The 23,735-nt window shown below is 53.6% G+C and overlaps 1 protein-coding gene across 1 annotated transcript in view; it reads right to left on the bottom strand.

Moving 5' to 3' along the window:
• Positions 1-23,735, bottom strand: part of MEI1 (meiotic double-stranded break formation protein 1) — a 902,984-nt gene that overhangs the window by 739,298 nt on the left and 139,951 nt on the right. The window contains exon 3 of the mRNA XM_075321882.1: positions 13,446-13,496. Within this exon, the coding sequence (XP_075177997.1) occupies positions 13,446-13,496 (51 nt within the window). The remainder of the gene's footprint in view (positions 1-13,445; positions 13,497-23,735) is intronic.

The raw sequence follows: 23,735 nt of genomic DNA, 5'->3' as shown, positions 1-23,735 counted from the left end.
TCTAGAACTGTCGGGTTGTCTGCTTTGTTTAGAGAGCCAAATTGCTCCACTTGTTTGTTCCCTTTGGTGGCAAACAAATTGATCACCGGATGGCACCACCAGTGAACAATCTGAAGAAATACTTCTCGGTTCAATTTCCATTCCCCTTGATGAAGAGTGTGGCTGAGATAATCCGCTCTGTCGTTGTCCACCCCTTGGATATGAAGAGCTGAGAGACAATAGGTGTTGCTCGGCGAGATCCAACACCCTGGCAGCCTTCATCATGAGAGAACCAGACCATGTTCCCCCTTGGTGGTTTAAATATGAGACTACTGTCTGATTGTCGGAAAGAATTTGAACATGGGTCCGCTGGAGGAGAGGAAGGAAGGAAAGTCACTAGTGCTTGTTCGACGTCCAGAAGCTCCTTGAAGTTGGAGGAAGTGTGCCTTTCTTGGTGAGACCAGAGACCCTGTGCTATAGCGTGCCCAAAATGAGCCCACCCTCCCCCAAGGGATGGCGTCTGTTGTCACTATATTGGTAGGATGAATGTGCTACAGTTTGCCGGTGTTCATGTTGGCCTCAGTCATCCATCAAATGAGGGAATCTTGCGTTGCTCTGGTCAGTGTCAGACTGGAATTGAGAGAGCCAGGGAGGGTTTTTGCTAACGACAAGACCTCCCATTGCAGAGTTCTGGTGTGGAGTTGTGCCCATGGAACTGCAGGGATACAGGATGTTAGGGAGCCTAACAAGGACATGGCGTCCCTTAGGGCTATGGACGGATGAACCTGTACGTGTCCTATTTTTTTCTTTGATTTTGTCGTCTAGGAGAAAACAGCGTTGTTATTCGAATGTCAATCAGCAACCGCAAGATGACATCAAGTGACCTACAAAATGAATGGCAAATGACAGCTGGGGTGAAGTGCATGGCAAGAACAGTTCATAACAGGCTCCTATAGGTAGGGCTCAAGTCATGTAAAGCTAGAAAAAAAGCCTTTCATCATTGAGAAGCAAAGGAGAGCCAGGCTGAAGTTTGGCAAATACCATAAGGATTGGACCATTGAGGACTGGAGTAAGGTAATGTTCTCTGATGAGTCTAATTTTCAGCTTTGCCCAACACCTGGTCGTTCGATGGTTAGACTGAGACCTGGAGAGGTGTACAAGCCACAGTGTCTTGCACCCACTGTTAAATTTGGTGGAGGATCGATGATTATCTGGGGATGCTTCAGCAAGGCTGGAATTGGGCAGATTAAACTTTGTGAAGGACGTAGGAATCAAGCTGCATACAAGGTTATCCTGGAAACAGTTGCTTCCTTCTGCCCAGGCAATGTTCCCCAACTCTGAGGACTAGTTTCTCCAGCAGGAAAATGCGCCATGCCTCACAGTTAGGTCAATCAAGGACCACCACATCAAAACCCTGTCATGGCCAGCCCAATCTCCAGACCTGAACCCTATTGAAAACCTCTGGAATGTAATAAAAAAGAATATGGATAGTCACAAACCATCAAACAAAGAAGAACTGCTTAAATATTTGCACCAGGAGTGGCATAAGGTCACCCAAAAGCATAGTGAAAGACTGGTGGAAAGCATGCCAAGGCGCATGAAAGGTTTGATTAAAAATCATGGTTATTTCACAAACTATTTATTTCTGAACTCTTCCTGAGTTAAAACATTAGTACTGTTGTTTCTAAATGATTATGAACTTATGATCTTTGCATTATTTAAGGTCTGAATGCAATGCATTGTTTTGTTATTTTGACCATTTCTCATTTTCATAAAATAAATAAAAAAATGTGTTGCTTAGAAATTGGGAGACATGTCAGTAGTTTTTAGAATAAAAGAACACTTTACATTTTACTCAAAAATATAGCTATAAAGAGAAAAATCAGAAAAACTGAAAATTTTGCAGTGGTCTCTTAATTTTTGCCAGAGCTGTATGTTAGCATTTCCAACTGCCCAAGAATGAAACAAAACAGAGGACCAGATGCCTGTTGATGAGATACATTTATATGTCGCGGGCGGGGAGGGCGCTGCGCTCACCCACTGCTCGGGTCCGGCTGCTGCTGCTGCTCGGTCGTTCGGTGGCTCGAGCGGGGGGCCGGATCCCGGGGACTCGAGCGGCGCTCCTCGCCCGTGAGTGAAAGGGGTGGTTTGGTTTGGGGATATTGTCCGTGACGCCACCCACGGTTTGTGGTGAGGTTGGGACACCACCGCTGCTCTGTACGGGGATCCTGGGAGCGTTGACAGGGAGCAGCTGAGATGTTTTCTCCCCTCCGTGGGTAGGGGGGTTTTGGTGGTCCCGGCGCCCGTTGGTGGAGGTTGGAAGGTGGGTTGCGGGGCCTGACCGGGTGCAGGGTCGCGGGGCAGCGCAGTGCCAGACGGCACGGTGGTACTTACTCAGCCAGTAACGCACACGGAGTCTCTGGTAAAACAAACGGCTGGCTGGACGAGTCCCACAGACTGCTACGGCGGTCACTCCCGGTAGGTTGGCGGTAACTGTCTCTCCCTGCACCGGTGTTCAGTTCTCGGCCCCAATGGCTTCCCACTGATAGCCAACATACCGCTGGGGAGCGGGCTAAGGGAGCCCTTCCTTTGCCCGCAGGCTCTGGCCCTTGGAGCTCTAGCTCTGGCGGCAGCTTTATCTCCTTAACGGTTGGGACGGTTGCCTTCAGTCGGGTCTTTACTGCTGGGAAACCCCGGAGGTTCCCATCGCTGACGGATTTGACCGGTTTTACGGCGACTCCTAGCCTGGTCGGGGTCCATAGGCCCTGCCGGATGGTGCTGGCTTCTCTTTGCTCCCCGGTTCGGTACCGGTGGGCCACCGCCCGTCCCCGGTCCTCACGGTTGTGCGTCAATCGGCCTCTCCTGCAGACGGTCACCACCGTCTGCCAACCTTGCTGTCTGGTTCTGCCCCTCCTGGTGTGGACATCAGCCCCTGGAGGGAGGCAACAAGGATTTGTGTCTGACCTTGATATTCCTAACCGGGGTGTAGGGTGTGTTGTTGCAGTACCTGTGACATCCTGGCTTGTCCAGGGCGCCACATTCCCCCTTGGTTAAACGCAGACCGTCCGCGGGCTGCTCGTCCATCACCGGTTTTATTTTCACAACTAGAAAAATAGAAAACGGTAAAACACATATAAAACATAAGCATTCTTTATAAACTTCCCTTTACGGAAGGCGCTTTCTTTTAACGTTACTAAACGGTAGTCAATTTTTATTAAACGGTAACGGCTTCCACTCTCCCCCGCCCAAACAACCTGGCCCTGATGCTGCCCCTAAGAAGTGGGCAGCACCCCTTGCCCCAGTCCAGAACCAAATTGCCCGAGCGGGTACGGTCTCTTTCAGGGGACCCACGTCCATGGGGGACCCCTGAACCGCCGGAGGATTGCCACCGGTTATAGTAGTGGCGGGCCTGGGCCATCCCTTTCCTCCAGGCCCATCCTCCCAAATCAGCCTTTCTGGAGGCGGTTACAGTATCAAGCCAACAGATGTATTTACATGCCACTAAGTTTGTGGTTGCCCTGCAAGTTCTCGGGCTTGTCCGTAAGAAGTTCCTTACGCAACGGTTGCAGAAAGTCCCTGCGGGGACTAGTTGCCGGCAACGGCCGGTTCAATCACGGTGTCAATCTGGTTAACTTCTTCGGTTGATTCAATCTTATCATTCAACAACATTTAACAACATACAAGTACATCACCCCCCTTAAATGTTAGTCTCCCTGTACCTAAGTGGGGGTCGACCTAGGTTGGGACGTGTGGACCTACGGGGACCAAGTTTGGTGGTGGTAGGCAGTGGAGTAGAGGGCACAGCTAGTCCCTCCCCCCGGCTATCATGTGGGGCAGGCAGAGGCATAGGGGAGCTGGGTGCAGGCACATCCCTGGGCGCTGGGGCATCAACGGCCACTTCCATCTCTTTTTCCTCCACGGGTTGTGGGAACAGTATTACAGGAAGGATCACTGCGCCGTTCTGTGTTGGCCAATCGGCCGGGAAATCGCCCATCATGGTGTGGATTACCCCTTTCTCCTTCCCCTCAGCCGGTTTGGTGGCCGGGGCTTCAGTTGCCGTCCTCAATGGTGGGGGCACCTCTTCAGGTGATCTCGGGAAACCGTGGCCGAAGTCTTCCCCTGGTCAAGGCTGATCTGGTAGGCCTTTCCATTTTCCCAATTGGTGGGTTGTATTACATACGGGGCCTCCTCCCACTGGTCGTCTAGCTTGTGGGTCCTTCGCTTTCGCTTCAAGACGACATCTCCGGGCATGAAGGGACCTGCAGCCGCCTTTTTGTTGAAGCACTGCTCTTGTTGCTTCCGACTCTGGCACAAGTTCTTTTCTACATAGTCCTGGACCTGTCGGTACTGTGCTCTTCGTTGAATGTTCCATCCCGCGGTCAAAGGGAGCGCTTCTGGGGCCTCCAACCCCATCTATAGGTCCACTGGCAGTCGACCGGGCCGAGCTCTCATCAGGTACGCCAGTGTGCACTTTGTAGAGCTAGAAGGAATATTGTTGTACATATCGACCAGGTCAGGTAGTTTCTCTGGCCATAGGTTCCGCTCCTCCAGCGGCAACGTCTTGAGGAGGTTCAGGACCAAGTGGTTCATCTTCTCGCACATGCCATTGGTTTGGGCGTGGTAAGGCGTGGTCCGAATTTTCTTGCAACCGTACAGCTGGCAGAATTCTTGGAACACCTCCGCTTCAAAGGCCGGGCCCTGGTCGGTAAGTACCTTCTCAGGGTATCCATGTGGCCGACAGAAATAGGCCTGGAATGCTCTAGCGGCGGCACGGCCGGTCAGGTCCTTGACTGGGACAACCACCATAAATCTTGAATAGTGGTCCACAATGGTCAGGGCATAAGTATACCCACTTCGGCTACTGGTGAGCTTCACATGGTCGAGGGCTACCAGCTCCAGCGGTTGATGTGTAACGATTGGGCGTAGTGGGGCCTTCTGGCTGGCCCCAACCCTTCTTCTCAGTATGCAGGGACCGCATTCTCGGCACCAGGCCTCCACAGATTCCCGCATCCCGCTCCAATAGAACCGCTCTCTTAACAGCATTTCCAGCTTTTTCCACCCGAAGTGTCCGTCACCGTCATGGTATGCCTGGAGGACAGTGGGCACGTTAGCTTGAGGAATCACCAGCTGGCGAACCTTCTCGTGGGTCTTCGGATTGATTAACTCCCGATACAGCTTCCCTTGATGCAGGTATAACCGGGTTCGTTCCCGCCACAAGCGTTGGGCCTCGGTAGGGGCAGTAGGGTCCATTCCAGCCGAGCCCTGTTCCACCAGGGTTTTGACCAAGCGGACAGCGGGTGCCTGGTCCTGGGCTTCTTGCCACCCCTTACTGGGCAGCGGGTCCAGGCTCACCTGTTGTTGATGGACCCGCAACTTCTCGACTGGCAGCCGGTGAAACGCAGGCAGTTCGATCTTTTCGAGGTCATCATCGTCCAGCCCCTCTTCCGACAGGTGGGGCATCCGGGAGAGGGCATCGGCGTTGGCATTTGTACGGCCGGCCCGGTATTTGATAGTGAAGTCGTAATTGGCCAGCCTGGCCACCCACCGCTGCTCCAATGCACCCAGCTTGGCTGTATCCAGATGGGTTAGCGGGTTATTGTCTGTGTAAGCGGTGAACTTGGCCGATGCTAGGTAATGGCGGAACCGCTCGGTGATAGCCCTTACCAGTGCTAGAAGCTCGAGCTTGAAGAAGCTGTAATTCTCAGGGTTCCTTTCGGTGGGTCGGAGTTTTCGGCTGGCATAAGCGATCACCCTTTCTCTTCAGTCTTGATTCTGGGCCAATTCCGCTCCCAAGCCCACATTGCTGGCATCAGTGTAAAGGATGAAGGGGAGGCCGTAGTCGGGGTACGCTAGGATCTCTTCCCCGGTCAACGCCGCCTTCAGCTGGCGGAAGGTCTCATCGTGCTTTTCCTCCCACACTAGTGGAGTCCCGGTAGGCCTACCACCCTTGGTCTGTCCCACGAGGAGGTCTTGCATGGGGGCAGCCATCTTCGTGTACCCTTTTATGAAGCGGCGGTAGTAGCCCACTAAGCCCAGGAACTGTCTCACCTCCCTCACCGTAGTCTGCCTCGGCCAGTCCTGTATGGCAGTGATCTTTTCCGGGTCTGGGGCGACGCCTTCCGCGCCCACCACGTGTCCGAGGTACTGTACCCTGGGCTTCAACAGGTGACACTTGGAGGGTTTCAGTTTCATCCCATACTTGGCAAGGGACGCGAACACCTCAGCTAGGTGCTCTAGGTGAGCTTCATATGTCTGTGAGTACACGATTAGATCGTCCAGGTACAGCAAGACAGTCTCAAAATTCAGGTGTCCCAGACAGCATTCCATTAGCCGTTGGAAGGTTCCAGGGGCGTTGCACAGCCCAAACGGCATGCTATTGAACTCACAGAGTCCCATGGGGGTAGCGAAGGCGGTCTTTTCACGGTCTTCGGGGGCTACGGCCACCTGCCAGTATCCGCTGGTGAGGTCGAGGGTAGAGAAGTAGTTGGCGGTCCTCAGCGCGGCTAGAGATTCTTCAATACGGGGCAGAGGATAGGCATCTTTATGGGTTATCTGGTTGATCTTCCGGTAATCCACACACATCCTCATTGTGCCATCCTTTTTCTTGACCAGCACCAATGGAGCGGCCCTGGGACTGCAGCTATCCCGAATAACCCCTGCCTCTTTCATGTTTTTCAACATATCTTTGGCGCATTGGTAATGCGCGGGCGGAATAGGCCTATACCTTTCATTAATAGGGGGGTGCCTGCCGGTGGGTATGTAGTGTTGGACCCCTTTAATCTGCCCAAAGTCCAGCAGGTGTTTGCTGAAAACCTGCTCGTATTCCTGCACTACCCGGTATACCCCGTCCCTGTGATGTGTTGGGGTATCGTCAGTGCCTACATGCAGCTCTCGACACCACTCACCCAACTGGGCAGTGGGCATGTGGCGAGTGGCGGAGGGCAAGGAGGTTGGGGAGACTGTCTCTTGGATGGCGTGGGGGTCCAGGGTTAGTAGTTTGGCGAGAGTGGCGTACCGTGGGAGCCTAACCTCCTTCTCCCCACAATTTAGCACTCTCACGGGCACCCTTCCCTTCTTAACGTCCACTACCCCCCTGGCGGCCATTACGGTGGGCCAGTGTTCTGAGGGCATGGGCTCTACCATGGCCGGGTAATCACGCCCCTGGGGACCTACCGCTGCCCTACATCAGATCATCATTTCACTCCAGGGAGGCACAGTTAAAGGGGCCACATCCATCACTCTCACTCCTCCAATCTCTCCTCCCGCCGAGTTCACTTGCTGCCGGTACATCATGGCCCGAATCTCCCGCTGCACCACCCTTTGTCGACCTCCCGCTGTGGTGGCGGCCAGCTGTTGCAGTAGGGTCAGCACCTCACTCATGCAATGCTCCATTACATTCGTTCCTAGCACCACTTTTGGATCATGATCGTTATTCCTTATCACGACCATCCCTTGGTGTTGTAGCTCGGTTCGCCCCATGGTCATAGCCACATGTTTGTACCCCACTTGGGTCAAAGGGAGGCCATCAGCGGCAATCAATGTCATGCTGCTATCTGGAGGGGCAAGTTCATCCTCCCCCCAATAACGTTGATACAGTGTATACGGTATCGTGGTTACCTGAGATCCAGTGTCCAGGAGCGCCATCAGCGGGACGCCGTCCACCGCCAGAGGGATGATGGGGAGGGCCCCGATGAACCGGTCCCGCCAGTCGGGGGGGCCACTGGGTTCTACTCCTGAGGATTGGCCCTTGGGCCCAGGGGTTGTTCGTTTAATGGACACCGTCGGAGTAGTGACCAGGCTTGCTGCACTTGTAACAGATCAGAGGTCCATACCGCGGGTCAGTAGCCCTTCTCCGCTGCATCCAGGGAACATCTTCGGGACGATCGGCGAGCTGCAACCCCCCCCAGGGGCCTGGATCTCGTTGGAGGCTGTAGTGCGGCGAGGATCTTGGTGAGGTCTCCATCCATACAACGGACCTGGGCAGCAAGCTCTTCCATCATTCCACCAGAATTCACAGGCGCTGCCGACGTTGGGAGAGAAGGAGCTACCACGATGGGAGCCGTCTCAGCCGGCCACGGGGCCGCTTCCGGGACTTCGGATGCAAGGGGCTGCAGAGCCTTAATGGCCCGTTCTTTCAACACGGCAAAGTCCACATCAGGGTGCTCTAAGGCCCACAGACGCAGCTGTTTGCGGTCCTCCGGGGATCTCATTCCCTGCACGAATTGCTCCACCAGCATTTTGTTACTATCAGCATCAATGATGGGGTCCACCCGCTTCAACGTCCGGAGAGAAGTTTGTAGACGCAGGGCATAGTCTCTGATGCTGTCGGTAGGCCGCTGTCGGCATTGGTAAAACTGCATTCGCAGCTCAGCCCCGGTGCGGATTTCAAAGGCAACCTGTAGCTTCTTGAAGATAGTGGCCACAGAGGACCGGTCCCCCTCTGCCCAGGTCTCCGTCTCCTGCTCAGCTGCGCCGGTTAGCTGCCCCAGCACCACCGCTGCATGCTGCTTCTCAGTCAGGGGGTAAAGTTCTAAAAGCGGGCTAAGCTTTTTCCGGAAGACCTGCAAGGTATCAGGTTTCCCGTCGTACTGCGGCAGCCAGGTAGCTCCGGGCACATAGGCCAAGGAGAACAGCATCACCTGAGCAAGGGCGGGGGCCGCGGCTCCCCCCGCTCCTGCGGCCAGAGCACGGCCGGGCCCATTCCCATCTGCCGGCACGTCTGTGGCTACGTCCACCGCTCCCCCAGCGGCTTTGTCGGACGCCGACATTTTGTTTCCATCCCCCCTTGGTGTCTTTCCGGTACCTCCTCTTCAGGGGCGGACCTTCGGCTTTCGCGCCTCCACTGCTCGGGAAGACGCTCGAGCAGGGACTTTTCGCGCCCAATATGGCGGCTTCCGAAAACTTTCGGCCGGACACCTCCGGCGGGACACAAGGTGCACCTCTACCAGACGGCAGAGCGGCAAGATCCTGTTCGTGACGCCAAGTTGTCGCGGGCGGGGAGGGCGCTGCACTCACCCACTGCTAGGGTCCGGCTCCTGCTGCTGCTCGCTCGTTTGGTGGCTCGAGCAGGGGGCCGGATCCCGGGGACTCGAGCGGCGCTCCTCGCCCGTGAGTGAAAGGGGTGGTTTGGTTTGGGGATATTGTCCGTGACGCCACCCACGGTTTGTGGCGAGGTTGTGACACCACCGCTGCGCTGTACGGGGATCCCGGGAGCATTGACAGGGAGCAGCTGAGATGTTTTCTCCCCTCTGTGGGTAGGGGGGTTTTGGTGGTCCCGGGGCCCGGTGGTGGAGGTCGGAAGGTGGGTTGCGGGGCCTGGCCGGGTGCAGGGTCGCGGGGCAGCGCAGTGCCAGACGGCACGGTGGTACTTACTCAGCCAGTAACGCACACGGAGTCTCTGGTAAAACAAACGGCTGGATGGACGAGTCCCACAGACGGCTGCGGCGGTCACTCCCGGTAGGTTGGCGGTAACTGTCTCTCCCTGCACCGGTGTTCTGTTCTCGGCCCCAATGGCTTCCCACTGATAGCCAACATACCGCTGGGGAGCGGGCTAAGGGAGCCCTTCCTTTGCCCGCAGGCTCTGGACCTTGGAGCTCTAGTTCTGGTGGTAGCTTTATCTCCTTAACGGTTTGGACGGTTGCCTTCAGTCGGGTCTTTACTGCTGGGAAACCCCGGAGGTTCCCGTTGCTGACGGATTTGACCGGTTTTACGGCGTCTCCTAGCCTGGTCGGGGTCCGTAGGCCCTGCCGGATGGTGCTGGCTTCTCTTCGCTCCCCGGTTCGGTACCGGCGGGCCACCGCCCGTCCCCGGTCCTCACGGTTGTGCGTCAATCGGCCTCTCCTGCAGACGGTCACCACCGTCTGCCAACCTTGCTGTCAGGTGCCCGAGCCACGTACCCAGACACGGCCAGTCAGTTCCTCCACTACTACTTCCTCGCTCTACAACTCCTAAGACTGATCTGTCTTCCTTTTCCCGCCTCCAGGACTGTGAACTCCTCGGTGGGTGGAGCCAACCACCTGGCTCCGCCCCACCTGGTGTGGACATCAGCCCCTGGAGGGAGGCAACAAAGATTTGTGTCTGACCTTGATGTTCCTAACCGGTGTGTAGGGTGTGTTGTTGCAGTACCTGTGACGTCCTGGCTTGTCCAGGGCGCCACATATAGGTGTAACAATAATCCAAGGTCAGCCAGATGCTAAGAACTACAGATAATAGCAATTCTACACACAAAGACCAGTTGTAAGGATTTAGAACAATATACAGGTTTATAAACAACCGATATCGCAAAGAGAGTATGACACTAAGCTTATTGTAACAGGATACAAATTCTCTACAGTAGACACCATGCTGTAAGGTCCCAATCAGGCAACAGAGTTCCCATCACGACAACAGCAGTGCTACAAGATCTCCCTAGGTTCATAAGCGTAAAGGGTACTTTACACGCTGCGATATCGGTACCGATATCGCTAGCGAGCGTACCCACCCCTGTCGGTTGTGCGTCACGGGCAAATCGCTGCCCGTGGCGCACAACATCACTAACACCCGTCACACGGACTTACCTTCCCTGCGACGTCGCTGTTGCCGGCGAACCACATCTTTTCTAAGGGGGCGGTTCGTGTGGCGTCAAGGCGATGTCACACGGCAGCCGTCCAATAGCAGAGGAGGGGCGGAATTGAGCGGCTGGAACATGCCGCCCACCTCCTTCCTTCCTCATTGCCGGTGGACGGAGGTAAGGAGATGTTCGTCGCACCTGTGGTGTCACACATAGTGATGTGTGATAAACGCAGGAACGAGGAACAACATCGCTACTGACCAGACAATGATTTTTCATAAATAAATGCCCTCTCTCAGACAAACGATTTTTGCCTCTTTTGCGATCGTTTAAGGTCGCTCCAGCCTGTCACACGCTGCGATGTCGCTAACGACGCCGGATGTGCTTCACAAACACCGTGACCCCGACGATATATCATTAGCGATGTCGCAGCGTGTAAATGGTCCTTTACACTACTCCATAGCCCAGGTGTGGCAGACCCAGGCCTATATGATCTATTTGTTATCACAGATTTTTTTGGTGTATGTTGTGTGATTGTGTGTTTTGAGAGTATCTCATTTTTAATATACATCTAATAAATTTAAAATTTTAGGAGTTAATTTTTGATTTAAGTATGTACGGATTGTATTTTTTTTTTTTAACAGATATCACAGATACAACACGTACCTATTAATATCTATAGGGTTATTCACATGCCCGTGTTTTTCATGGACCGTGTGTCCAGGCAAAATAGTCCTTTATTCTTCCATCTAGCCAGTATACATTAGTGTACCACAAGAACAAAAAAGGTAAGAAATAGTGTAGTACACTGTAGTATTCCATCTCACAAAGCCCAGCAAAAAAGGTATAGGTTAAACTATACATTTTTAACATTTGAGCTTATGGGTGATGGATACGACTGTGTAGTATTCACCAAAAGTATCTGTCAAGTAGAAATATCTAGAGCTTTGCAATAGTTTTTTTTGAGGAATCTGTTAAACTGATGCCAATTTACAGTTAGGTCCAGAAATATTTGGACAGTGACACAAGTTTTGTTATTTTAGCTGTTTACAAAAACATGTTCAGAAATACAATTATATATATAACATGGGCTGAAAGTGCACACTCCCAGCTGCAATATGAGAGTTTTCACATCCAAATCGGAGAAAGGGTTTAGGAATCATAGCTCTGTAATGCATAGCCTCCTCTTTTTCAAGGGACCAAAAGTAATTGGACAAGGGACTCTAAGGGCTGCAATTAACTCTGAAGGCGTCTCCCTCGTTAACCTGTAATCAATGAAGTAGTTAAAAGGTCTGGGGTTGATTACAGGTGTGTGGTTTTGCATTTGGAAGCTGTTGCTGTGACCAGACAACATGCGGTCTAAGGAACTCTCAATTGAGGTGAAGCAGAACATCCTGAGGCTGAGAAAAAAAGAAAAAATCCATCAGAGAGATAGCAGACATGCTTGGGGTAGCAAAATCAACAGTCGGGTACATTTTGAGAAAAAAGGAATTGACTGGTGAGCTTGGGAACTCAAAAAGGCCTGGGCGTCCACGGATGACAACAGTGGTGGATGATCGCCGCATACTTTCTTTGGTGAAGAAGAACCCATTCACAACATCAACTGAAGTCCAGAACACTCTCAGTGAAGTAGGTGTATCTGTCTCTAAGTCAACAGTAAAGAGAAGACTCCATGAAAGTAAATACAAAGGGTTCACATCTAGATGCAAACCATTCATCAATTCCAAAAATAGACAGGCCAGAGTTAAATTTGCTGAAAAACACCTCATGAAGCCAGCTCAGTTCTGAAAAAGTATTCTATGGACAGATGAGACAAAGATCAACCTGTACCAGAATGATGGGAAGAAAAAAGTGTGGAGAAGAAAGGGAACGGCACATGATCCAAGGCACATCACATCCTCTGTAAAACATGGTGGAGGCAACGTGATGGCATGGGCATGCATGGCTTTCAATGGCACTGGGTCACTTGTGTTTATTGATGACATAACAGCAGACAAGAGTAGCCGGATGAATTCTGAAGTGTACAGGGATATACTTTCAGCCCAGATTCAGCCAAATGCCACAAAGTTGATCGGACGGCGCTTCATAGTACAGATGGACAATGATCCCAAGCATACAGCCAAAGCTACCCAGGAGTTCATGAGTGCAAAAAAGTGGAACATTCTGCAATGGCCAAGTCAATCACCAGATCTTAACCCAATTGAGCATGCATTTCACTTGTTCAAATCCAGACTTAAGACGGAAAGACCCACAAACAAGCAAGACCTGAAGGCTGCGGCTGTAAAGGCCTGGCAAAGCATTAAGAAGGAGGAAACCCAGCGTTTGGTGATGTCCATGGGTTCCAGACTTAAGGCAGTGATTGCCTCCAAAGGATTCGCAACAAAACATTGAAATCAAAAATATTTTGTTTGGGTTTGGTTTATTTGTCCAATTACTTTTGACCTCCTAAAATGTGGAGTGTTTGTAAAGAAATGTGTACAATTCCTACAATTTCTATCAGATATTTTTGTTCAAACCTTCAAATTAAACGTTACAATCTGCACTTGAATTCTGTTGTAGAGGTTTCATTTCAAATCCAATGTGGTGGCATGCAGAGCCCAACTCGCGAAAATTGTGTCACTGTCCAAATATTTCTGGACCTAACTGTAGCACATGGGTGATGGATTTATGAAACCAAATAGTCATGAAAAGAAAATGACAGATCTGTTAAATTGTTTCCATTATAGTCACTGGGTCGTGAATGCTTCTGATAGTCGTCTGTCATAACCTTTGTTTAATGGGTAATTTGGGAGCTTTCCCCGATGTACAGTATATGTTAAATGGGGTAAATAAACATGATGTGAACAAGGACATATTATAATATTATGTTTTTCCATTATGTTTCACTTATCTTTTACTTATGTTTAAGATTTCTTACTTTCTGTAATAAGGTTTAAGGCAGAGTCATCTTGGAAATTCACCAGCATATCTAAAATAAGGTATAATAAACACATTTAAAACAAACAACAACACAAACATGTTAAGAAATTGTTAAACAATTAGGATAGTTGTCTACAGCTCACTTGATTTATACAAAGGTTACAGTGGGTAAAATAAAATGAGTATTGGACATGTCAACATTTTATAAGTAAATATAATTGTAAAGGTGTTATTGACATGAATTTCTTACACATAACTTACAGTAATTTACAGACATTTATAGTTTGCTTTCTTTGCCTGTGTGGATTGGATGGGTTGTTACATGTATAAATACTGTAGGGTTTTGTTTATAGAGGTGTCTGCATCTGCACCAAAATATACAATAACAATCTTCTCTGATTATTACAATTTTTTTGCGTTTTTTTATTTCTTTTCCCTCTTATGTAAGGCGACGTACAAACGCTGAGTATTTTGTGAGATTTTTTTTACCTCAGCATTTGAAAGTTAATCATTAGTGAAAAAATCAGAGGAAGAGTATAATAAATACACAGGCACCACTTCTGCATTTTTTACCCACACCTGGTTTTGGCTTACAAATACTGAGGTTAAAAAACTATTGATGGGTGAATAGTGAAATATTCAGGTTTGGATTATTTGTCTCGAATATTTCGTACTATTCGTGTATTCGTCATGAATAAGGAATCTAATGCAACTCAATAGGAAACTCAAATCTTTTTCAGGTGGACCTTCCCAGGATGTCTGGCGGGGCTGTAAATGGATGGAAAAGTGCTTAAATTGAATGGGAACAGCATGGGGAACAGCATTGAATTTGTATCTAAATTGAATGGGAACAGCATGGGGAAGATGCCTGGCTGCATCTCTGAAACACAAGTGGCTCTTGGGAATAACGTTGTCAGAGTATTACGCCACTATGAAGTGCGATCCCCCGCCAATTTGTGACAACCAGCCAGGTAAAGTAGACAGCTATGGGCTGCAGCCCCCAACTATGTGCTTTCGCCTGGCTAGTTATGAAAAATAGAGTCTCCCCTACGAAGTTTTTTTATTTTTTTATTAAATATTTGTATAAATAATTTTAAAAAAAAAAAACACGTGGGCTCCAGCACATTTTTGATAACTAGTGCAAATAAAGCAGACAGCTGTTGACTGGTATTCTCAGCCTGGAAAGGTCTATGGTTATAGGGTCATCCCCAGCCAAAAAATAGCAGCCCGCAGCCACCCCACAATTGGCACATCCATTTGATGCACCAATTGTGGCTCTGTACCTAGCTCGTCCCGATTGCCCTGGTGTGGTGGCAATTGGGGTAATATATGATGTTGATGTCAGGTGTGATTTGAATCACAGCTCTGGGTTGGTAATGTAGAGATGTCTACGAGATCCCCCATTATCAATTCTGTAAGTAAAAAGAAAAAAAACATGGACACAGTGGCACAGCAGTCTGGCAATCTGGTTACCGAAGAACACACTCGGGGCTCACCTGCTGCCCTCAGTGAACTCAGATGAACCCGCTGCTGCATTGCTGGACTGATTTGTGGCCGTGTCCAGCAATCCGACAGTCTGACAATCCGGCAGCAGGTTCAGCTGAGGTCACAGAGAGCAGCGGGTGAGCCCCTGAGTGTTAACTCTGGTGACCTGACTGCCAGGTTGCCGGACTGTGGGATTGACATTACCTACTTACTAAACAAAATCCCACAATGTATGTGTGCTATTTCATCCTTTTTCTCTGCTCGATTTCTAAAACTTTAACATGGACAAAACAGAATTCATCATCTTTCCTCCTCCTCACTCAACCCCCCAAACAGACCTATCCATCAAAGTCGATGACTGCTCACACTCCCCTGTCTCACATACTAGCTGCCTGGGGTAACCCTCAACTCTGCTCTCTCCTTCAAGCCACACATCCAAGCCCTCGTCACTTTCTGCCAACTTCAACTCAAAAATATTTCCAGGATTCGTACATTCCTTAAACAAGAAGCTGTGAAAACACAAGTGCATGCCCTCATTATCACCCACCTGGAGGACTAAAAACCCCTTCTCCGAGGCCTCCCTTCTAACACTCTTGGACCCCTATAATCCATCTAAAATATGCTGCCCGACTAATCCACTTGTCCCCTCCCTACTCCCTGACCTCTCCTCTATGCCAATCCCTTCACTGGCTTCCCATTGCCCAACAATGCCAGTCCAAAACCCTAACCATGACATACAAAGTCATCCACAACTTGTCTTCTCTACACACCTGTGACCTAGTCTTTGGTACTTACTTGCATGTAACCTCCGATCCTCACAAGATCTCCTTCTCTACTCCCCTTTTATCTCCTCCTCCCACAATCACATCCAAGAGTTCTCCTGTGCATCCTCCATGCTCTGGAACTGTCTGCCCCAACATATCAGACTCTCACCCATCTTGGAAAGCTTTAAAAGGAACCTGAATACCCAACTCTTCCAACAAGCCTACAACCTGCAGTAATCCTCAGTCCACTATAGCACCACACAACCATCTTTACCCTCACCTGCTGTGTCCTCACCCATCCTTGTAAACTGTGAGCCCTCGTGGGCAGGGTCCTCTTTCCTCCTGTCCTAGTCTGTGCCTTGTATTGTTCATGATTATTGTGCTTGTCCCTATTATGTATTCTCTTTTTCAGATGTAAAGCACCATGGAATAAATGGCGCTATAATAATCTACATACATAATCAGCAGTTGTACATGTCCACCTATTCCGGCATGCACCACTCCACTGTCGGATGCGCAGCCACAGTTCGAATGATGCTCCGGCTTCCAGGTCCTCACTGCATACACACACATGTGAGCACATATCCACACAAAGCAGACACACATGGCTACACCGAAAACGTACACACACATACCGCACATGCATGTTTACACTGAACAGAGACACACACACTGCTTTATCCTCACCTGTCCGGGGCTGCCGATTCTGCTGTCAGCGCTTTACTGCAGTTGAAGGCTTTGTGGCACCGTAAAGCATTCAACTGCAGTAAAGCCATAACAACATCCTGCAGCAGCCGCTCCATACACCGGATGCTATCATGGAGGGGTCTGTGTGCTGCAGCTGTTGGCACTGCAGGCACGGAGGACAGGTGAGACACGGCATAATAGGGCACAGAAGGGAACCAGCAGGAACACATTACTAAACAATGTACTCATTACTGCAGGGGACATCAGCCCCTCATGAGATCTGTATGCCCCCAGCCCCTCCACCAGATCTGTATGCCCCCCCACTAGATCTGTATGCCCCCAGCCCCACTCACCAGATCTGTATGCCACCAGCTCCCATCATCAGATCTGTATGCCCCTAGGCCCCCTCACCAGAACTGTATGCCTCCAGCTCCCCACCAGATCTGTATGTCCCCAGCCCCCCTATCAGACATGTATGCCTCCAGCCCCCCCCCCCAGATCTGTATGCCCCCAGCCCCCCCACGAAATTTGTATGCCCCAGCCCCCCCACCAGATCTGTATGCCCCTAGCCCCCCCAGAACTGTATGCCCCCCCACCAGAACTGTATGTCCCCCCACCAGATCTGTATGCCCCCCGTCCATCTCACCAGAACTGTATGCCTCCAGCCCCCCACCAGACCTGTATGCCCCCAGCCCCCCCACCAGATCTGTATGCCCCAGCCCCCCACCAGATCTGTATGCACCCAGCCCCCCACCAGATCTGTATGCACCCAGCCCCCCACCAGATCTGTATGCCCCTAACCCCCCCACCAGATCTGTATGCCCCCCACCAGATCTGTATGCCCCCAGCCCATCTCACCAGAACTGTATGCCTCCAGCACTCCCAACCAGATCTGTATGCCCCCAGCCCGGCCACCAGATCTGTATGCCCCCCCAGCCCCCCCACCAGATTTGTATGCCACCAGCCCACCTCCCACCAGAACTGTATGCCCCAGCCCACCTGATCTGTATGCCCCCTGCGCCCCCCAACAGACCTGTATGCCCCCAGCCCCCCACCAGATCTGTATGCCCCCAGCCCCCCACCAGATCTGTATGCACCCAGCCCCCCACCAGATCTGTATGCCCCCAGCCCCCCCACCAAATCTGTATGCCCCAGCCCCCCATCATATCTGTATGCCCCCACCAGATCTGTATGCCCCCAGCCCACCTCCCACCAGAACTGTATGCCCCAGCCCACCTGATCTGTATGCCCCCAGCCCCCCACCAGACCTGTATGCCCCCAGCCCCCCACCAGATCTGTATGCCCCCAGCCCCCCACCAGATCTGTATGCCCCAGCCCCCCACCAGATCTGTATGCACCCAGCCCCCCACCAGATCTGTATGCCCCTAACCCCCCCACCAGATCTGTATGCCCCTAACCCCCCCACCAGATCTGTATGCCCCCCCCACCAGATCTGTATGCCCCTAACCCCCCCCCCACCAGATCTGTATGCCCCCCACCAGATCTGTATGCCCCCAGCCCATCTCACCAGAACTGTATGCCTCCAGCACTCCCAACCAGATCTGTATGCCCCCAGCCCGGCCACCAGATCTGTATGCCCCCCAGCCCCCCCACCAGATTTGTATGCCACCAGCCCACCTCCCACCAGAACTGTATGCCCCAGCCCACCTGATCTGTATGCCCCCAGCCCCCCACAGATCTGTATGCCCCCAGCCCCCCACCAGATCTGTATGCCCCCAGCCCCCCACCAGATATGTATGCCCCCAGCCCCCCACCAGATCTGTATGCACCCAGCCCCCCACCAGATCTGTATGCCCCCAGCCCCCCCCACCACCAAATCTGTATGCCCCAGCCCCCCATCATATCTGTATGCCCCCCACCAGATCTGTATACCCCCAGCCCCCCGACAGATGTGTATGCCCCAGCCCCTCCCACCAGATCTGTATGCACCCAGCCCCCAGACAGATCTGTATGCCCGCAGCCCCTCCAACCAGAACTGTATGCCTCAAGCCCCCCCACCAGATCTGTATGCTCCCAGCCCCTCCCACCAGATCTGTATGCACCCAGCCCCCCCACCAGATCTCTATGCCCCCAGACCCCCACCAGATCTGTATGCCTCCCAGCCTGCCCACCAGATCTGTATGCCCCCATCCCACCTCCCACCAGAACTGTATGCCCCAGCCCACCAGAACTGTATGCCCCCAGCCCCCCACCAGACCTGTATGCCCCCAGCCCCCCACCAGATCTGTATGCCCCCAGCCCCCCACCAGATCTGTATGCACCCAGCCCCCCACCAGATCTGTATGCCCCCAGCCCCCCCCCACCAAATCTGTATGCCCCAGCCCCCCATCATATCTGTATGCCCCCCACCAGATCTGTATACCCCCAGCCCCCCGACAGATCTGTATGCCCCAGCCCCTCCCACCAGATCTGTATGCACCCAGCCCCCAGACAGATCTGTATGCCCGCAGCCCCTCCAACCAGAACTGTATGCCTCAAGCCCCCCACCAGATCTGTATGCTCCCAGCCCCTCCCACCAGATCTGTATGCACCCAGCACCCCCACCAGATCTCTATGCCCCCAGACCCCCACCAGATCTGTATGCCTCCCAGCCTGCCCACCAGATCTGTATGCCCCCATCCCACCTCCCACCAGAACTGTATGCCCCAGCCCACCAGAACTGTATGCCCCCAGCCCCCCCTCACAAGATCTGTATGCCCCTAGCCCCCCCAACAGATCTGTATGCCCCAGGCCCCAGACAGATCTGTATGCCCCCAGCCCCTCCAACCAGAACTGTATGCCTCAAGCCCCCCCCACCAGATCTGTATGCTCCCAGCCCCCCGACAGATCTGTATGCCCCCAGCCCCTCCCACCAGATCTGTATGCACCCAGCCCCCCCACCAGATCTCTATGCCCCCAGACACCCACCATTTCTGTATGCCTCCCAGCCTGCTCACCAGATCTGAATGCCTCCCAGCCTGCCCACCAGATCTGTATGCCCCCATCCCACCTCCCACCAGAACAGTATGCCCCAGCCCACCAGAACTGTATGCCCCCCACCAGAACTGTATGCCCCCAGCCCCCTCACAAGATCTGTATTCCCCTAGCCCCCCAACAGATCTGTATGCCCCCCCACCAGATCTGTATACCCCCAGCCCATCTCACCAGAACTGTATGCCTCCAGCACCCCCCACCAGATCTGTATGCCCCCCAGCCCGCCTACCAGATCTGTATGCCCCCCAGCCCCCCCACCAGATCTGTATGCCACCAGCCCACCTCGCACCAGAACTGTATGCCCCAGCCCACCAGAACTGTATGCCCCCAGTCCCCCTCACAAGATCTGTATGCCCCTAGCCCCCCCACCAGATCTGTATACCCCCTCACCAGATCTGTATTCCCCCAGCCCATCTCACCAGAACTGTATGCCTCCAGCCCCCCCCCACCAAATCTGTATGCCCCCAGCCACCGCCCACCAGATCTGTATGCACCCATCCCCCCACCAGATCTGTATGCCCCCAGCCCCCCCCACCAGATCTGTATGCCCCCCAGCCTGCCCACCAGATCTGTATGCCCCCCAGCCTCCCCACCATATCTGTATGCTCCCAGCCCACCTCCCACCAGAACTGGGTGCCCCAGCCCCCCTCACCAGATCTGTATGCCTCCAACCCCCTTCACCAGATCTGTATACCCCCAGCCCCCCTCACCAGATCTGCATGCCCCCAGCCCCCCCCACCAGATCTGTATGCCCACAGCCCCCCTCACCAGATCTGTATGCCTACAGACCCCACCAAATCTGTATGTCCCCAGCCCCTACCAAATCTGTATGCCCCCAGTCCCACTGACCACTGCTCCAGTCAGCACCACTAAGCATAGACACATGTTCATTTCACCGCACTCCCGATGCGATAGCATCGGGCCTATTTCTAGTCTACATGCATAATTGGCAGTTGTGTCTGTCCACCTATTCCGGCATGCACCGCGGCACTGTCAGTGACGTCACCACTCTTCCCACACACGCGCAGTAGCAGCCACATACTGTAGTAGATCACATATACACACACATGCAAACGCGCGCGCACACACACAATCACACTACAGATCGCATCCACACGCTCACCACATCCAGCGATATCGCTTGCTTCTCTGCAGCGTAAGGACCTGCGACGCTGTGCACTGCGTTGAGCTTCTAGGACCTGCAAGATAATCACATGTCCGAAAGCACGTGTAATCATTGGATGTGGTTGTAGCGTCCAAAGAATGGGGTACTCGGTCCCGGGCAGACTCTGCATGTGGGAATGTCACTTCTGGTAGTTGTTGCGGGCGGGGAGGACGCCGTTGCTGCTGTGCTCTCGCTAACGCTCGGGTCCGGCGCTGCTGCGGCTGCTGTCGCCGCTTGGTGGCTCGAGCGGTGGGCCGGATCCGGGAACTCGAGCGGCGCTTCTCGTCCGTGAGTGAAAGGGGTGGTTGGTTTGGGGAATTTAGTCCGTGATGCCACCCACGGGTCGTGGTAAAGATAGGCACCACCGCTGCTGGTGACGGGGATCCCGGGAGCGATAGTAGGGAGCAAATGGGATGTTGTTTTCCCCCTCCGTGGGTAGGGGTCGGTGGTCCCGGGGCCTGATGATGTGACGGGGAGGCAGGGTTGGTGAGGTGCAGGGTTGCAGGGACAGAGTGGCGCGGTGCCGGATGGTACAGGTGTACTCACTCAGCAAGAAAGGTACAAAGTCCTCGGTAAACCCAACGGCTGGATGGACAGGTCCCACAGCCGGCTGCAGTGTCTCTCCCCGGACAGGTGATGGCGGCTGTCTTTCCCTGCACCTTGATGTTCTCCTTCTGACTACAATGGATTCCCAACAGTAGTCCGCTCCTCGGTGTATGGGTACCGGAGGAGCCCGTTTGCCCGCAGGCGCTGGCCCTTGGGTCTCTAGCCTTAGGCGGTAGCTGTATGCCCTCACGATGTGGGCGGTTGTCTTCAATCGGGACTTTTGCTGTTGTCAAACCCCTGGGGTTCCAGTCACATTTGGATCTGACTATTGTCGGCGGCTCCAAGCCTGGTCGGGGTCCGATGGCCCTGCCTGTGTGTGATGGCTTCACTTAGCTCCCCGGTCGGTACTGGCGGGCCGTCGCCCGACCCCGGTTCTACGGTTCCGCGTTGCTCCACCACTCCTACAGACGGCCACCACCGTCTGCCAACCTTGCTGTCAGTGCCTGGGCCACTAACCCAGACACCCAAGTGTTTGTTCCTCTCACTTCAAACTCCAACTACTTTCTCTCACACTTTTTCCCGCCTCCAGGCCTGTGAACTCCTCGGTGGGTGGAGCTAACCGCTTAGCTCCGCCCCACCTGGTGTGGGCATCAGACACTGGAGGGAGGCAACAAGGGTTTTTGTTTGGCTGTTGTCCCTGTCTATAGGGGGTGGGGTGTTTGTATCTTATCTGTGACGACCTGGCTAGGCCAGGGCGCCACATTCCCCCTTGGTGAAATGCAGACCATCCGCGGGCTGCCCGTCCACCACCGGTTTTATTTTTCTTTTCAAAATTGTAAAAATATAAATAACAGATAAACATTTTAAACATAAGCATTTTTGTTAGATCACTTCAAACGTTGCACATATAAACAAGAACATTTTTAATAATGACGGACGGACGGATGTCTTCCGCTCTCCCACCCAAGCAACCTAGCCCTGATGCTGCCCCTAAGAAGTGGGCAGCACCCCTTGACCCCAGTCCAGGTTCAGCGTGCCCGAGCGGGAACGGGTACGGTTACTCGCACCCGGCTGTCACTTCAGGGGACCCCACGTCCTTGGGGGACCCCTGACCCCCGGAGGATGGTCACCGGTCCTGGTGGTGGCCGGGCCCCAGCCTGCTCTGCTGCGGGCCCTTCCTCCAATCTGCCTCTCCGGAGGTGGCTCCGACGGAATATCACCCTTCAACATATTTACATGCCCACAAGTTCGTGGGTGGCCTGCCAGTTCTCGGCCATGTCCATGAGCAGTCTCCCATGCAGGTTGTAAAACACACAGGGTCCCTCCGGGGACAACTTGCCGGCAACGGCCGGAATAATCAGGTAGACAATCAGGTGAAGGTTCACGGTTCATTAAAGTAATTCATTTAAACTGCTGAGGGTCCCAACAGGGGACAACTGCTTGCAACGGGGAACCGCTGCCACTACTGGAGATCACCATCACCACTCGCTTCCTCCGGATCCGCCCTAGGACTGTATGGCGGAGGAGGGGACCGGGGCTGCTCGTGGTCATCGTGGCTCACCCTTCTCTGGACATCCAGGGCGAACCAGCCCCTCTCTCCCAGGTGACAGGTATATGTGACCAACTCTCCCGCGCAAAGGTCACGCTCCGGATTGCCCAGAGGCAGTCGACTGTGCACGTCCCGACGGGAGAAAAATGCCTCGACTCCCAGGCGGGGCTCGTAAATAAACCCCCATCCTCGCCGGGGGGTGGAACTGCTGCACTTGACCTTCAAAGACCGGGCCCTGAGCTTCAGGGGAGGCCCTCCGGAGAGCGTCCTTCGCTTCCACAGTACGGGCCAGGACTGCAGCCTTCTCCCGGGCCTCTGCCTGTCGTCCCATCAGGTCTGGCCACCACTCCCAACATGGCTGCTCCTCCAGCGCGGGGGTTGGGCCCAGCCGGTACCCCCGATGCGGGCTACAACCAGCACCTTCTGATTAGGGGGGCACCGCTGTGTCGCAGCCTGTTTTGCTGCCTTGCAGCGGCAACCCTCCGCAACCTCAGCCGAGGCCTGGAGTTTGGGAGCGGTCAGCGTCGCCTTCTGGGCTTGAGGCGGTTCACCCTCCATCTCTGTACTAGTTGGGCGGACTGCCAGGACCTCTTCAGGCACGGCCGCCTCCGGGCGGGATGACTCCCTTTTGGAAGCGGGTGTCTCCCTGGGGAGCGGGGTCGGGGCTGGCCGGGCAAGTTGTCGTTCGCGGGCAGCACCTGCAGGTGGGTCTTCGCAGGTGGGGGTGATGTCATCTGTTGTCGGGTTCAGGAGCAGCTGGCCGGCCGACGGGGTGGTACCGACCAATACGGGCAGCGGGAAACGCAGCTGGATGAGCGACGGCAGACCAGGCCCCTCGGCCGCAGCGACCGGTCCCTCTGGGACACAGGGGCGTGGGTCACTCACCCGCTCCTCCGATTCTGTTTTCGCCTCACGGGCCTGCACGGTCATCACCACCTCCACCATTCCAGCCTCCCATTCTTGCACCAGGAGCTGGAGCCGGGTCTGCAGCCTGCGGCTTAATTGGGCCACCCGAGCCTCCACCCATGCCGCTGTTCCGGGCGTGGGCCTGCTGGACGGGACAGACATCCTACTTGCTCGGCCTCCAGGAACGGGATA

The sequence above is a fragment of the Anomaloglossus baeobatrachus genome, chromosome 8 (genome assembly GCF_048569485.1).
Source record: "Anomaloglossus baeobatrachus isolate aAnoBae1 chromosome 8, aAnoBae1.hap1, whole genome shotgun sequence".
Taxonomy (NCBI): domain Eukaryota; kingdom Metazoa; phylum Chordata; class Amphibia; order Anura; family Aromobatidae; genus Anomaloglossus; species Anomaloglossus baeobatrachus.
This window is presented reverse-complemented; position numbering and strand designations above follow the sequence as displayed.